We start from the raw sequence: 17755 nt of genomic DNA, 5'->3' as shown, positions 1-17755 counted from the left end.
CGGGCCTCTCACTGTTGTGGCCTCTCCCGTTGCGGAGCACAGGCTCCGGACGCGCAGGCTCAGCGGCCATGGCTCACGGGCCCAGCCGCTCCGCGGCATGTGGGATCCTCCCGGACCGGGGCACGAACCTGCGTCCCCTGCATCGGCAGGTGGACTCTCAACCACTGCGCCACCAGGGAAGCCCCTAAGTATCACTTTTTATTCAAATTGCCAGACTTTCTTCTATAGAATCCTGCTTATTACAGAATATATAGGAAACAGCATTATTAGAAACTCTTAATGAAGTTTAACACAGGCTATGAATATTAACAGTCTATCTTTATAGACCCTATTCTGAGAAAGTATTTTAAAATTTGGAAGAGAAATATGTACATTTTGGGCACAACAATCTGTACTATTCACAGCAGATATTTTACCATAGGTAGACGCATTTTCTCATTCTCATTTTCGTTCATCTTTTATTTTTCCCCATTCTCTCATTTTCTCTTTTATCAACCTCTGCCTCTTTCTCTATGATACAAAAAATATACCACCATTGGCAATGCTCTAGAAAATAATTACAGTTTTAATAGGCAGACCTGTTTTCACCAATTAGTTGGCTTCAGTGTTGGAAAATAGCTGAGCAAGAAATTGCTATAAAGTGATTTCTTTTTAACTGAACCTAGACATCTTTTTTTCCCAATAGTACTAAGAATACTTAGCTGACAGTTTACTAGTTATGACTATGCTTATAACAGTGGCGACTATGGAGTTCTTCATTCCATCAAACAGAGGCAGAAATATGTAGCTGTTTGTCCAAGGTTATTGAGGAAAGCTCAGATGAACCTTGTTCCTGGATTCCTTCCTTTTCTTTTTCTTTGTCTTTCCAGGCAGAATGTAACATTGTTTTCTAGTCTGAATAAGCATTTCTCTTAAATATCTATGATTCTCTTTAGCGATGTGTGTTTCTTTATGAAAGTGTTCTTGGGAAATTGATGATTTGCCAGTTTATCATATAAGACTTCTTAAACTACTGCAGTCTTGGTAGATGGAGCCATGGTAGAAGACAATTTTCTAATTTTAGTTCAAATTTTCCTTTTAAAGTAAACGAAGCCATCTTGCTTAATAAATCATTTATGTTTGTGAGATTTTTCTAACTTCTGTCCTCTTTTGAAAATATTTATCTAATAGCCTTTTTTGTTTTAAATACAAAGGAATCATTCACAGATTTGCATAAAAATCCAAGTAAAATTATAAATGAATTAGCTTGTTCATCAAAACAGTGATTTGTTCAAATTTTACCTGGATTTCAATGAGCAAAATCAAATTATAGACTTCTATCATAGCCCTTCATTTTAAACAGAGGATAGACAAACTCACTAGATATTTAAATTCCTCCATTAAACTGATTGTTTCTCAGGATTTACCATGTTGAGTTTCTGTGCTAGCTTTTGGGAATACCTAGATGAATAAATTTTAGCTAGACTAAGAGCACTGTGAGAGAGCACAGCTCAGAGAAGGAAGACTCAGTGCAGCCTGGAAATTCAGATCTCTTCTGCAGTCCAGGGTGGTAGTCAACCCTTGATCTCCTGGGGGGATTGCTTCCACAATCCCCACAGATATCAAAATCCAAGGATACTCAAGCCCCTTATATAAAATGGTGCAGTATTTGCATATAACCTACACACATTCTCTGGTATACTTCAAATCATCTCTAGGTTACTTATGTCTAACGCAATGTAAACGTTATGTAAATAGTTGTAAACACAATATAATCCTATGTAAATAGCTGTAAATACAACATAAATGCTATGTAAATAGTTGCCATGGTCAGCAAATTCAAGTTTTGCTTTCTGGAATTTTTAAAGTATTTTCAATTCGAGATTGGTTGAATCCAAGGATATGGAACCTGCAGCTATAGAGAGCCAACTGTATATCCATGTACCTAATCAAAATTCTCCCTAACACATCTTCCCCCAAACTATATGTCTCTTCCAGTTTGTTCTATCCCAGAAAATGGCATAGATGTCACTCACTTGCTTAGGCCAGAAACCTAGGGAATCACCTCTGACTCCTACTCCCTCCCAACATCTAGTCAATTATCACCCCCCTAATTCTGTCTTCTAAGTAGAGTCTCTTCATCCCATTGCCAGTACCGCAGGCTGAGCCACTGTCATCCCTTGCTTGGACTTCAAAGCAGCCTTCAGACTGGTCTCTCTGCATCTACTTTTACCGCCTCCGCTTCCGCTTCCGCCCTCCACACACTCACCGCTCAACACATTTGTTGTTTTCATTATCTGCTTTCCTAGCTGGATTAGAAGATCCATGAGGTAATTATGTACACCGTTATAATACCAACTATTTGCACGACAGCTGGCGTAAAGTGGTGTCAATTACATATATGTTAAATGAATAAGTGAAAGCCTTGTTCTAGTAAAAGATAAGAGCAATCACACAAAACAACAACGGGGGTCTTTCAAAGAAAAGAGTGTGAACAAAGACCTTTGGAGGCCCAGCAGCACAATGTGCTCAGTGAACCACAAGCAGTTCAGCTGTACTAAATTTTAATATGCAAAGAGTACCCTACAGAGGTAGGTAGCATGAAGTCACAAACTTTGAGCGCAGGCATTTAACTGAAGGGTTATAAGTAGGGAAGCAATAACATGGTCCTGTTCACATTTCAGATAAATAATGACAGCAACAGAGGGAAGAATGGTCTAAAATACATTAGTTAGGCTGCTTTTAATTGCAAATAAATGCAGCTTGAATAGGCTTAAGTAAAAAGGGAGACTTATTAGGATATTGGAACTTCTCATGGGAGTTGAGAAAAGCAAAGTGATTAGGTTACGAGAGTTCCCTTCAGCCTAGACTGTCCTCCATTCCTGCTCTGCACATCAACTCTAAGGATATCACTTTATGCTACTGATATCCATTTCACCAGGTCATTTATCAGGGAAAGATGCTGATAATGCACTTTAACAATATAAAGAGAATCTGAATGAAAACACTCTGGCAAATGAAATCGATTTGAAGGTCATTTCTACTGGACTACTATAATAGGAGAGTTTTAAGCAGCCTGTTGCAGCATAAAAATGTTAAAGATACTCCTTTAGTAAAGGGTGTAAGATCTAAGAGTTACTACAAGAAGAGAATGTGATAGCGAAAGAACTAAAGATGGGCTTCATCTCACAATTTTGCCTAGAACTAGCCCTGTTTAGGGAGAAACCTACATTTCTTCTGAAGCCAATGGCAAGATAAAGACGTGGGAGATTACTTCAAATCGGCTTTTTAACTGGTTTATAATATTATATCAATTTCATGTGTACAACAACTTATTTCGACTTCTGTATATGCTATTTGATTCTTTATGGGCAAAAAATTCCTGTGAAATTCTACTGCTTATTTAATAAATAATTCTTCTAAAATAACTATTTCCATTATAAATTTCTGAGTTGCTGTAACTGTGGCAGAAGATTTCACTCGGTCTTTTTTATCTCCCCCCCCCATTGGACTTACTAGAGTAGTCATGGCAAGATGAGATGTCTCAATTAAGCCAATTATTTCTTTCCAACAGAATGACGGTGAGCTATCAACATGTAAAAGAATTAAAGGAGAGTTATATAAATAGGACTGAGAGACAGTTCATGTATTTAGCTATTAGCACATGAGTGCTGATTTTCAGTTGGAAAAAAAACTCAGCCAAGAGAATGCATTTGGCAGCTTGTGTAGAGATTTCTCAGGAGGACCTAAATGAGATGTTGCAACTCTTGCTACATGTAGTTTATCATTAAACAAAAGTGGTAGATGTTATTGCAAAATCAGAGATAAAGTTATAATTGTTTTTTAAATGAAAGAACAGGCCGATCTTAAACTGTAGCAAAATTAATGGGAAACAATCCAGTATATCTTTGAATGAACTAATCATCAGAAGATGAAATACTGTTAAATACAAAACTCTATAAAAATGGATATGTGTATTATCTTAAAAATGGAAATTATAATGTGTTAATAATGTTTCTGAGTTCTGGGCTTCTTAGTTATTTTTAAGTGTTTTGGCACTTAAGATAACAGTTGATTATTAGTGCCACTTGATTGTTTGGCACTTCCAAATAATCTATACTAAGATTAAAACACACTTTTAAATTAACTTGCAAAGTAAACTAAGAGTTTAGCCAAAGGAAAAGTTTAGAGGACTTGTAGTAGGAAGGAAGTTCATCTTTGAACAGCATATAGTTGGTCCTTGAACAGTAAGGCTATCTTCCCATATTGCTCCTAGCAATATTTAGAGTATCTTTTAGTCTCCTCTAGCATGTGAATTTCCGTTGGCTTTATAGAGATATCTCTGCTTTAATCTTGCTTAGTTATCCTTTTCCAACTACCTGGACTGTATTTTCTGAACTTAACACTCAACAATTTTCAATATAGATGGAGAATCTTACTAAAAATGTAACTGCTTATGCAATTTGAGATTTTGATGGAATCTGACCATGCAGTTAACCCTTAGCTACTAAATTGATATCAGAATTCTTTACCACTTATCTGTGATGGTCCTAAACTCATAATACAGGCTGGCTTCAAGATTTTCCACTGAGTTCTAGGCCTCATTAGCTTCAATAACCTTCTCAGATATTATAAATTTGGAGAGCCAGTGAAAAGAGGGGGCAATAACTAGAATAAGAGCAATAGTTAACATTAATGCATGCTACCATGTATTTGTTATTATGGTAAACCTTGCACAGTATCTTAATTAAGCTCACAACACTCTTGTAACAAAAGTACTAGAAGTTATCATCATTTTGCGTAGGAGAGAGATGAGGCTTAGAGAGATGATTTTCCAAGGTTATATAGCCGATAAGAGCTGAGTAGGGATTTGATTCCAGAGCTGGTGTACCCAACCCCTATCTGACCCTGTTTCCTGAAAAGATGACTACTGCAAGAACAAGATGCTGACCTGTTTCCAGTGATGGAATGAACGACAACTACCTGTGCCTTTCTGGGCAAGCCACAGAATCTCTGGGGTTTAGTTCCTTCTTCTGTAAAATGAAGATGGTGGATTCTGCATTCTACAAGGCCAACTGTGTACTCTCAAGTTATATTATCCTAAAATATACTAGTTGTATAGTACTAGTAAAAAGAACTTTAAATGAGCTATGGGGAGTCCAAGATTTGCCACTAACTATTGTGATTTCAAGGGTTATTTCTAATATGTATGTCAGTGCTTTAGAAATATATTTGTGTAATATAGCACATAAAAATAAAGTACTATCCCAATCATCTTCAATAAAATATATAGCATTAAAATTATGGATTTGAGCAATTGTGATAAATTGGTTTCTCACTTTTTTTGCCCTTATTAAACATCTAGTCTGAGATATTTTAAGATAATCTTTATTTGTAGTAGGTTTAAACAAAGAGACACCTCCAAGTTTCCATTTATACACGAGAAGGGTAGAGAATGTCCAAAGACAACACAGAAAGAGGGAGGGAAAATGTGCCCATAAATACATTAGATAAGCTTTAGCAAAAAGCAGAAGTGGGGGGAAAAAATCTATATATACCCTGACTTTTTTGCAGTTTGACAAAGTTAATGATTAAAATCCCCTAGATTTTCCACTACTTTTTCCCCAGGTTGTCTATTTGCCTTGATTGATGATATTTTATCTCTTGTGGCCCAAGGATGACTGCCCTTCCTTCCATGTAGAGATTAATAATTGATTAGCTCACAGTCAGGAATCTTATTAGTAAAAGGGAATTGGTTACTTTTGGATGCCATTTTTTTTTTTAACTGGGTAACATACAGGAGACGGGTGTTACAGGACTTGCCGGCAGAAAAATGAAGAGGATCCTGGTTTTCCTGCTTGCTGTAGCATTTGTGCATGCTCTAGAGAGAGGTAAGACTTACAGTGCTGTGACCATTTACAAGAACTCTCAACTAGCCTAATTTTGTTACCATTTTAAAAATTATACACAAGGTGAAAAACAGAAGAATCAGTGCATATGTTGGGGAGAGAGGGAGGAATCAAAGGGGGGTTAATCTGAGCTCAAATGTCACATAGAGTGTTCATTTAGAATAGCCAAGAAGTCACGATAAGAATTCCATGAAAGAAAGAAAAACTATATAATTTGTCACTTTCCCTGTTTTCTTGATAAGCAAGATCTTAAAAAATGGTTCAAAATTAGAATTTTTTAATTTGTTAAAGGAGAGTGCAAATGGAGGCTATGATCCATCACTGAGCTTTTTCAGACTTCAAATATTCATTGCCAGTGAGAGTACAATATACCATATCAATGATGAAGTCAACAGATTTCTTTGATCTTCTTCAAGGAATCCTCTATATGTAATATTTGAAAACGCATTATAGTTTCTAAAATATCTCACATAAAAGAATTCATTAGCTAAGAAATATGACTATCAAGGTCTCTGAGCTATATTTTTCATTAAGTTCATTCATCACATGGTGTCTTCGTCTTTGAGCAATATACAACTTTGTAAGTTCCCAAGCTGTGAAATTCATAATCAGTTCCAATTTACTTTCTGGCTGATTCTTTAATGCTTATAAAAGGAATCTGCATTCATCCGGCTTCAAAAAATTAAAATTTTCATGTAGTGCTTCCAGTTAACGGCTTTACCCAAGTCATATTAATAACATTTAACCAGTGGAATAAAATGTGTGTATCCCAGGAATTAACAGTTATTAATTATGACAAGAATAACCTTACTCCTGACCTTATTTTTACATTTTTTTTAAAAAAACCTCATTTTTGTCATTAAATTATTTTAAATTTTGTCTTATTCATGTCCCTTACGAGACCTCTGAATAGCCCAGATCCCAAGGAACCCTGAAAGTTTACTCCTTCACCCATGGTTTCCCTGAGGCAGATCTGAACCTGAAAAGTCCTCCTGAAGTAGGTTCAGATCTGGATTTTCAAAACACAGAAAGTCCAGTAATGGTTATGTCCTGGGATTATATGTGGATGCCATAATGTGCCATTTTGAACTACTGACTCAATAAATGTACATTGGCTTCACTTCAAAGAATTACAGTGCTTTGGAGAATAACAGTATTCTGCAACCTCTATTTCAACATCCCTTAGTATTCACTCAGCCTCTGATGAAACAGATGCTAAAAACTTCAAGTAAGCTCCCTTGAAAGTCTGAACTTCACAATGAACTCGATTACCTATGTTCCATAGGTCAGATCATGACTCCTGAGACATAAAGTACAATTACCTACATAATAAATGTCCAATATTTGGGGACAGTAGTCCTGACCCATCAGTCCTCTGTTCTGTAATACCTGAGCAGAACCAAAATACCAAGTCAGTGTTTTACCTGGAAGCTAGGTGTGCTCACTCCTGGCAGGAAGTGTACAGATTGAAGGAGTTGAGAGGAACTTTGGATGCTGGAGGATTGGTTTGGGTTGCAGTTCTCTGCCTAGTTCTACAGAGCTGACCAATCACCCAAAGCATTTGTCTAGAACCTCTTTTCCAAGGTGTATTTCCTTCAAGACTCATTTTGGAAATATGTTTCTATGGACAAACATATTTAAGAAATAAGCCAGACATTAGTCTTTCTTGGTTGGTTCATAATCAATGTTTTTGTTGTCCTAAGAGTTCTGAGAAATCAAAACAAGATAATTTAACTTTATTCAAAACAATAAAGTTTCCCAAACGCATGGGCTCTTTCCTAAAATGCCTATATCCCATGGAAGCAGTCTTTGGAAAATCTCAGTTCTAAAGTGGATATAATATGAATGTTAGCTCCAGTCAGGCTCATCCTCTTCTATCAAATGGCATTGGGGATTCAGTTCACAAGCCCTTGGGTACATCTTGAGTGAGACGGGCTTACCAAATATGCCAAATCTAAATGATATTATAATATCCACTTTAGCTACCCTGTGAGAGGCAAGAAAGTTATGTTTGCCAATTGCCTCCACTTGGCTTCTTTACTCAAAACTGAAACGGGGGCTTCCCTGGTGGTGCAGTGGTTGAGAGTCCACCTGCCGATGCAGGGGACACGGGTTCTTGCCCCAGTCCGGGAAGATCCCACATGCCGCGGAGCGGCTGGACCCGTGAGCCATGGCCGCTGAGCCTGCGCGTCCGGAGCCTGTGCTCCGCAACGGGAGAGGCCCCAGCAGTGAGAGGCCCGCATACCGCAAAAAAAAAAAAAAAAAAAAAAAAAAAAAAAAAAAAAAAAAAAAAACCTGAAATGGATAAAGCACTAATCTAAATCATATCTTTCCCTCTTCCCAAGAAACAAGAAGGCTACACAGTTACTACACAATTGTTACACAATTACCAAAGAAATAATGCTACAGGAAGCAAAGCACTGCTGTTTATAAGAGCTATTGGCAAGAACATTTTCCTTTTGCTTTAAGCATTTCATTCTCAGCATAATTTTATTAAACATGGTATCAAACAGCAAGAAGAAAGTCAATTCCCCTTGAGGTGGGGGGGAAGCTGTATTTCTCCTTCTCCCGCTTACCTGTCGAAACAGCCCTAAGACAATATGTTTCATCCCAATCTTCCAAACCACCACTGAATCACTGTTTCTCTTTTCTACAAGTTGCCACCCCTTCATCAGGAGCCATGTGAAAAACAAAATTGCCCTCAGTTTAATTCAGGAACACAGCTGTACAGAATGCTAAAGAGAAGTAATTTAGAATAAGAAGATATTCTATTGATACTTTCCCAGATATGTCTGTATATGCTCTCTGCAAAATAAGCATAACTTTATGCTTATTTTAGTGCTTAGTCACCTCCTCAGGTGACTGAGGAGGCAACATAGGATTTGAGATCTACATGATGAAAAGAAGACAGCCATGCAAATATCTAGAAGTATATTTCAAGCTGACGAACTCTGGGGCAAATGTCCTGAGCTAGGAACAAATACGACCTGATCCAAGTTCACAAAGCACCCAGAGTAAAAGCATTAAAGAGGCTTAGCTGAGAAGTGAAAGGAGGAAAGGAGGAAGAGCTGAAGTCAAAGAGGTAGCTAACTTCATCATCAAAAGCAATGTTAGGGCTTCCCTGGTGGTGCAGTGGTTGAGGGTCCGCCCCCCTATGCAGGGGACACGGGTTCGTGCCCCGGTCCGGGAAGATCCCACATGCTGCAGAGCGGCTAGGCCCGTGAGCCATGGCCACCGAGCCTGCGCGTCCGGAGCCTGTGCTCCACAGCGGGAGAGGCCACAACAGTGAGAGGCCCGCGTACCGCAAAAACAAACAAACAAAAAGCAATGTTAACCTAATAGCAAAATTATGCTTCATTGCTATGAGGTGCAATGCCAGTATGAATTCACCATCATATATGGGGTATGGGGATGAGTAAGCATACTTTAACAGGTCACAAGGTTGATCTATACAGAAAGAAGATGAAGAAATCCTTAAAAGGAACTGATTACCCTCCCCCTAGTATCTATGGTCACTTAACTTCTTTATTCTGCCCACTGCTACCCTCCTCTCTATTTCCCCCCCAGTTCACTCTGTTTCAGCCACACTGGCCTCCACTAGCTCCCACTCTCTGTATTCTGCACCCCAGGGATCTGCCTTAGCACCTCACTCATCTTAGAACATGGATCCCCTCTGTCTGCTCCAAGTTCACATACAGAGAAGACTTCCCTGACCAATCTACCTCAAATAGCACCTACTACTCCATTTTTCTCTATTCCCTTACCCTGTTTTTGTTGTTTTATTTTGCTTTTATTTTTAGCACTCATCACCTTATTACCAGCTGTTCATTTGTTTATTGTAATGAAAGTAAGATGTAGAATGTAAGCTCCGTGAAATCAAGGACTTTTTGTTCCTTGCTGGAATTCTCAGTTTTAGAACACTACTTGCCATATATTATGTGTAGCAGTTTTTTGTGTGTAAAATCAGAAAACTAAGGTTATTAGAGTACCTACCTCATAAGGTAGTTTTGAGTCTTTAAGGAAAATTAAATATCAACTAGGACACATAATATATATCCTGGAAGGAGTAAACTTTAAGTCTTTTGTTATTTTCATTATAAGTTTTATATATAGTATTCACTGTGAAGCATTGGCACTAGATTATATCCATTGAATAAAATAGCTAATAGTTTATTTACAATATGTTAACATGTTTAAAATCTTTCAGATAGATTTATTTCATCCTTTCAACACCATGATGAGCTCAGTACTATTATCCCCATTTTATAAATGGGGAAAACTGAGGAAGAGAGGGGTTAAGTAACTTATCCAAAGTAACTGAGCTAGTTAAGTGTCAGGATCAGGATTTTACATCAATTCACTGGGTTTACAGTCACTCAAAATCACTGCTTTGCTGCCTCTCATGAGACACATACCTGAAATACTTTCACTAATCTTAGAATAAGTGTAAGAGAGAGCCAATCATTGACACCAGTTTAGGGGGAAGTAAGTGAAATTCATTCTGTCCACCACGGTCATCCACAGCTGATCCAAATCCCAGTTCATCCCTATTCCATGAAACTAGCTCTGTCTTCTAACTTCCTGTTTTCCTGGCACTATCGCCTCTAAATCATTTATGTTCAATCCTGTAGAGCACTGTTGGATTTTATTTTATACACTTTTGTTATCAGTATCCAATCATTTCTATATTCTATAAATTTCAGCCCTAAAATATGTCAGCCTTGTACCGAAACTCCTCAGTGGTCCTTTTGTCTGTCTCCTTTACCCCCTGCATAGATCTAGTTCTCAAAGCCTGGGAACACTGGCTCTTTTCTACTACATTTCCACTTTCTTATACTGTCCTTGTGCAGGCCCTTATTAACCTTCACCCAGCTATTGTAGTGGCTTCCCTAACAAAATCCCTACCTCCCATCCCTTCCCCAATCAATTCATATTAAAACACAATGCAAAACCTGACATAACCTGGTAAGTAGAGTCCAAAAATGAAATACATAAAAATTAGGATCACTGTTGGGAAGGTAAATGAAATGCTAGGGGTGAACATGTATAGCTGACTGGTGGGATTCTAGCTATCAGACTGTCTGATACAAACCCACCCCAATTCTGGTCTCTGTTTGGAGTCATGTGACGGTGGGTACAACCTCAGGCTTAAATAGTAATGTGTACGTTAGGAAGAATGAGCATCCTCCAAAAATGTTGACATTCTAATGCCTGGAACGGGCTAAGAGGTTAGCTCACATCACAAAGGGGAATTAAGGTTTCAGACAGAATAAAGCTTGCTAGTCAGCAGACCTTAAAGTAGAAAAACAATGCTGGATTATCTGAGTGAGGCCAAAGTAATCAAAAGAAGGGAGCAAAACAGAATCAGTCAGAGGATGATGTCACTAAAGAGAAAAGGCACAAAGAGACACAAAGTTGCCAGCTTTGAAGATGGAGGAAGGAGGCCTTGAGCCTAGAATGCTAGGCTACCTCTAGAAGTTGGAGTAGACAAGGAAGTGGATTCTCCCCTAGAGCATCCAGAAAGAACACAATCCTGCTGACACCTTGATTTTAGCCCAGTGAGACCTGTGTCGGTCTACCCAGTAGAAATGTAAAGCAGTAAGTTTAAGCCACTGCATTTGTGGTAATGTGTTACAGTAGCAATAGAAACCTAATACTGTACGTTTCTGGGTTCTGTGACAGGCTGGAACTTCCCCAAGGAAAGGATCATTGAGTGAAAACATCTCACTGTTGATAGACTATCATCTCATTGGTCAGATCCAGGGAGAACTGGCCAGGAGATAACTGGGGTACATGTTAACTCATTTCCATGCTTCCTGGGAGTTTTCTATTCTCTTCCATTTCCTTCTGACCAGAAAGTAATTTAGCCTACCATCTGAGAGAAGGACTGGAGCAAGCCACATGGGATCCTTATCACAAGGGCATATAGGTATCATCACTGGATTTTACTATAAGAAGAGGTGCTAACATTCATTGTGTTTTTACCACGTTAGGCAGGAGATGTGCTAGGCATTTTTACATAGACTAACATATTTCACAGAACAGCCTTAATAACAAGGTACTATTTTGCTTAGATCCCAAGATTACTCTTCCTTGAGTACAGCTCTGAGTTGGTCATTCCTCTCCATGAATGTATTTCAATAGATACCCCATTACCTTAAAAAATAAGTAAAACTTTGGTGATCAAGTTTTCTAGTATTTAATTCCACTGCTTCAGTTTTATTGGATTACTCATTCTCCAGATATGACTGGAGATTTTCTAACTTCTGATATTTCTTCATGTTCTCTCCACTTAAAATTCCTCTCCAAATTCACTTATTCCTGTTAAAATCCTGCCCATCATTCATGGTCCACTTCAAGTAATAGTTCCTTTCATGAGGTTTTCTAAAAGCTCTCTTCCATTCCATGGGTTCATATGCTTTGTTTCAATCTCTTCCATGGCAATGATCACTACTGCTGCTATTGGTGGTGTATTCTTATTCTTATCTCTAATATCAGACCTCAGTTCCTTAAGTATTGGTGGCTTTCAAGTTTCTTGTATGTGCTTTATCATGTTATTTATTCTTATATTGTTTTAAAAACTAAGCCCTGTAATGCATTCTAAGTTTCCAATTCAGGATACCAAAGACACCACCCTCACTCATGCCAAAGGTGGGAGAGGGAAACTTGCTCCCTTATCTTCACCTCTGCAAAAGCATTTGTTGATGACAGGGTGCTCAACTTGTGAAGGAAAAGCGAGGTGGAATGAGATGTGTGGAGGAAGAACGCCTCCTCTGGGACTTTGGTGAGGGTAGCACCTATATGGGCTACCACCCGTGTTGAAACCAAAGGCATCAAATTTGAGTGAGTCTATGAGGCCATCCTCTACGGCAATTTTAGTATTGGGGCAACTGACCCGTTGCCCCTATATCTTCTACTGATTTTGAATTTTCAACATCTGAAATGTTCCACTGATGGCATCCTAAGAGGTACAGTTAATTTCCTCTAGATAGTTAATCTATAGATGTCATGCAGAACTCTAGGTTTACTTTCTATTGACTTAAGCTCAAAACTGCACCCCTGCTTGCAAACATCAATATGAAACCAGATCAATGCTTTATTTAATAATGATTTAAAATGTCAACGGAAATGAGACCCAAAAAGCCTGAGAAATGAAATAAAAGTACTAATTTGAATACCATTTCTTCGTTGACAATGTTTCTAATGACATATCGGCAGTTTTCTTTAGTTCCAATAATCAGGGCAACTTCCTAAACCAGCCCAACAATATTTAATTTCTCAACTAAAACCACTACTCTGAATATGTAGCCCACCCAGTTTGAACGAATACTACAAACCATATTCTTTAAGTTAAAAAAAAAAAAAACGCACTAATACACTGACCTTTTCTGACATAGATGAGTCTGTCAGTGCAGAATGGAAATAAAAGTGTCAAAGGAATAAAATTTCAAAAATATAAACGCCCAACAGTTCTGAAAGCCCATGATTCTCCAGAATAGGAAAATAGCAACGTAAGACAGTTCCTAGAATCCTATATAAGCGTTTTTATTCAACACAACATATATAGGCTCCAACCATTGCTCCCGGTATACAAACAGCTTTTCTAGAGGACCAAACTCGTTTTAGAGAATGATTATAACAATAGTTAAAGCATTCAAAATACCCTTTTTAGTAAAGTTTGTACCATAACAATGAGTATCATATTGTCTATCCCCACTAGATTAAAAGTTCCATAAGGGCAAGGATGTGTCGATTTTGCTCTTTATTGTATATTCAATACTGAACCCAATGCCTGGCACAGAGTAAGTCTTCAAGACATGTCCGTTGCATGTATGAATGAGTATCGTCAGCTGTGTTGGGAGAGGAGAGATGCATGAAGCAGTAAAGATTTCCCGAAAGTAAACCAAATGTTTTCAAAAGTCCAGAGTTAGGCACAACTTACCAAAATGTTTCACAATACAGACAGAAAAGGGACATGCTATTGCAAAAAGCAACAATTCTGTTAACGACATTTGTAAACATTGAGTGTTTAGGGGTCACAATGTGAAAATGATTTCGCCAGTGTCACTAGGATTATGCCAATATTTACTAGTGCCGTATCAAAGTCCAGACTGCCCTCTTCATAACTACATGGCACATTAAAGAACAGAGTAAGTCATTTACAATTCATTTGATATAGGATTTAATTATATAAATGAAAGTGAGCTCAACTGGTGGGAAAACATTAAGCAATACTCCAGGGAATAGGGAATTGATTTAGAACAATCTCATGGCAAATTAAGTTCAGTATTTGTTACGTTTGGAAGATGAGAAAGTGATTAACATACTCGCTTAACCAGTTCAGCTCCAGGTCTTCTCTTTGAATAAATGAATAGATGAATTTTTTTTAATCAGAAATATTTCAAGTAATCCACCTGAAAAATACATGGTGCAATGGCTTCCTCTACAGGTTACTTTGCAGTTTTACCCTCATATTTTAATTCTGAATTTCTTCAACGCCTATTTGGGCTTTTTCCCTTGCTTCTGTTTTGCCCAAGACTGAATATTCCAGCAAAAATGGTTCCAAAACCATTTTAAGTCTTGTGTAGTTGATCTAGTTTCCCAGTTTTCTGTCATTGCATTCTAACTAAAGCAGTACATAACACCCATGGATTCCAGTGTGTTTCTGTGCAATCTCAGTTGTTTAAATAGCTTTAATTAAATCAGGAGATAAACTGTAGTTTCCACTTATACTATATGCACATGCACTCACGTTCTCAGCACACTGAATGAAACTCTACTTTCTTAATGAAGTGAGAAATCTGGAAAGTTAGAAACAAAATATATTTTTAAATGTTTAGAGGTGCCCCCCTCGAATGCAGGCTCTCATTTTGCATGGTGACAATAAAACAAAAGTGACCTCTGCAGTTTTATAGGGAGAGTTTATTAAGCAAAGTTATTTCCTTTGCATTAAGAACAAAGGAGTTCTTATTTGAGTATTTTTTGTGGCTTGAAACCATAAGCTTTGGGAGAAAAAAGATTCTGTATAATTTCTTACTGTTTCTAAAAGGGGTGATTTTGTAAGCTTTTAGAAGTGATCTCAAAGATCATGAGGATACGACTGTGTACTAAATTCAGGAATCTAATACATACCATTATTTAAACTCCATTTGAATATTTTAAGGACAAAACAAACTCACTTCAAAAAGCTGTTCAGGGCTTTCCTGGTGGCGCAGTGGTTGAGAGTCTGCCTGCCAATGCAGGGGACACGGGTTCGTGCCCCGGTCTGGGAAGATCCCACATGCCGCGGAGCGGCTGGATCCGTGAGCCATGGCCGCTGAGCCTGCGCTCCGCAACGGGAGAGGCCACAGCAGTGAGAGGCTCGCGTACCGCAAAAAAAAAAAAAAAAAAAAAAAAAAAAAGCTGTTCATTATTTCAGTTATTAATTAGCCACAGTTATAAAGTTCTCTCACACTGAACTAAAATCTACTGCCAGCCTTTTTCCCCAGTTCTACCCAGGAGCAATATAAAACTCCACTGACATCCTAATACTACATCTTCTCACTACAGGAAGACAGCTTTACCCTAAATTTTTTCCCTGTGCCCTAATCTTCAGTCCCACTGAATACCATTAATGATTAACAGAAAATTTCTGCCTTATTTTGACCTTCTGAAACTGTGACAATATCCAACCTTGTAAACAAGTCAATAAATTACAGAAAATGTACTAGATATGAAGGTTCTCAGTCAATAGAGTATAAAAAGCCACTATCAATCCTACTGTCTTGTCCTAGTTTCCAAGATAATGTGCGATTTGATCATGCAGGTTTATCCACCTTCTTTGTGATTTTGATGGTATTTGAGTTGGTCCCTTATTAGAAAATGCCACTTAAAAAGGTCTTTGTCCCTCAATTCTGACTTCTCACCTTAGTTATATGCATTGAACAGTCCACCTGAAAGACATAGGGTACAACAGCTTCCTCTACAGGCAATTTTCACTGAAATCAGGCATTTTTAAAATGAATTCTAACAAATCCCAAAGAGAATCTTTTTATTTTTTATATTTTTAATTTTTTTTGGCTGTGTTGGGTCTTCTTTGCTGCACGCAGACTTTCTCTAGTTGCAGGAGGCTACGCTTCATTGCGGTGTGCGGGTTTCTCACTGTGGTGGCTTCTCTTGCTGCGGAACACGGACTCTAGGCATGTGGGCTTCAGTAGTTGTGGCTCTTGGGCACTCTAGAGCGCAGGCTCAGTAGTTGTGGCGCACAGGCTTTGTTGCTCCATGGCATGTGGGATCTTCCTGGACCAGGGATTGAACCCATGTCCCCTGCACTGGCAGGTGGATTCTTAACCACTGCGCCACAAGGGAAGTCCCGAGAATCTTTTTTAAAAGGAAAAAAAAAAACCAAAACAAAATCTTCCCCAGCCAGTATCCAGCCACTACCACCTCCACTCCAAACCATAAAACAAGAATTTCTACATATAAGCAATATCATATGATATAAAATAAATGGCTAATAAAGACCTACTGTATAGCACAGGAAACTCTACTCAGTACTCTGTAATGGCCTATATGGGAAAAGAATCTTAAAAAGAGTGGATATACGTATAACAGAATCACTTTGCTGTACACCTGAAACACAATATTTTAAATCAACTATACTCCAATTAAAAGAAAAAGAATTCTTACTCTGCCTTATGTATATTCATTCATCCATGGAGCTGAGGCGAGCACATTTAGGGGGTAAAATGCATACCAGTAATTGCCATCATATCATCCAAGATGGATTTCCCAATATTTAAATCCAGGAGGATAAGTTACTAAATGTTAAAACCATTTAGAACAGGAACTGGGCCATTTCTATACTTGTTACATTTTTTTGGAAAGATATAGCATCAAAATGTTGGCAAATTTCCTAGACGTTCTTGCATAAATGATGAATCGGGGAAGAAAAACACTGGCTGCCTTCCACGCGTCCACCTATTGTATATGCAACAGGTGTGCTGAACAAGTGGGTCTCACCATCAATAAAGAACTCATCCCCTGTGCAAACTAGCTCTTCCCAACCACCCGAATGGACTTAAAAGTAGGTTCTATGATTTTTCTGATCACTCATATAAGGTCCTCTGGTCCTTTTGAACATCAAAATAACCACCTGTTAACAATCATGGGACTGTCTGGTTAAAGTCAAAAATTTGTAAATTCATTTAAAATTGAAGCTACTCCCCCAGATCAGGCATGTTTCAGTCCTATTGCCTTTAGTGGCAAAGGGAGGCATACACTTTCCTCTGCCTGTGCCTGTTCTCTTCTCCTTCCTGCTACTCTCTAGGCTGCTTTTAGTTCCTCCAGCGTTAACACAGGGAAAAGAAAAGCTAGTAGGAAAGGTAAGCAGCAGCAAACACTCATTCAAATGGGCAGCTTGGTGAGATAGTGGTGTTTTCTCTGGTTACAGGAGATGTTCAGAGTTGATATTTTCTCTTCATGGGTTCTTTGGAGATCTCTTTCCCCATCATCCCTGGGGATCTCTCCATCCAGCTGGCACCTTAAGACCTCCCTTTGATTTTCAAGTTATCTGCATCTGCACAGAGGCGTCCTACTTTTGGTAGCCTGCTGCCTTCTAGATAAATGTCTCCCTACCTTAAAAAAAAAAAAAAAAAAGATAGGATGATTCCAGGACAGTTTGTTCTCCTGCTCGATCTATATCAGGTACACAGGCCACAGCAGAACTTCCCACTCACAACCCTCTCCTTTGTTGCCTCAGACCACTTAACCAGCCTTTCTAACCTCATAGATTTCTCCAGTCTGAATCAGACACCTGTCCATTGTACCCCACCTTCCAAGGGTCACCTATCAAGGTCTGAGTGTTTTCTTTGAAGCCCTCCTTACTA

At 38.4% G+C, this 17755-nt stretch overlaps 1 protein-coding gene across 1 annotated transcript in view; it reads left to right on the top strand.

The window, feature by feature from the left end:
• The first annotated feature begins 5803 nt into the window (after nt 1-5803).
• GC (GC vitamin D binding protein) overlaps nt 5804-17755 on the top strand; it is a 35987-nt gene continuing 24035 nt past the window's right edge. The window contains exon 1 of the mRNA XM_030878085.2: nt 5804-5870. Within this exon, the coding sequence (XP_030733945.1) occupies nt 5813-5870 (58 nt within the window). The 5' untranslated portion in view covers nt 5804-5812. The remainder of the gene's footprint in view (nt 5871-17755) is intronic.

The sequence above is a fragment of the Globicephala melas genome, chromosome 5 (assembly GCF_963455315.2).
Source record: "Globicephala melas chromosome 5, mGloMel1.2, whole genome shotgun sequence".
Classification (NCBI taxonomy): domain Eukaryota; kingdom Metazoa; phylum Chordata; class Mammalia; order Artiodactyla; family Delphinidae; genus Globicephala; species Globicephala melas.
This window is presented reverse-complemented; position numbering and strand designations above follow the sequence as displayed.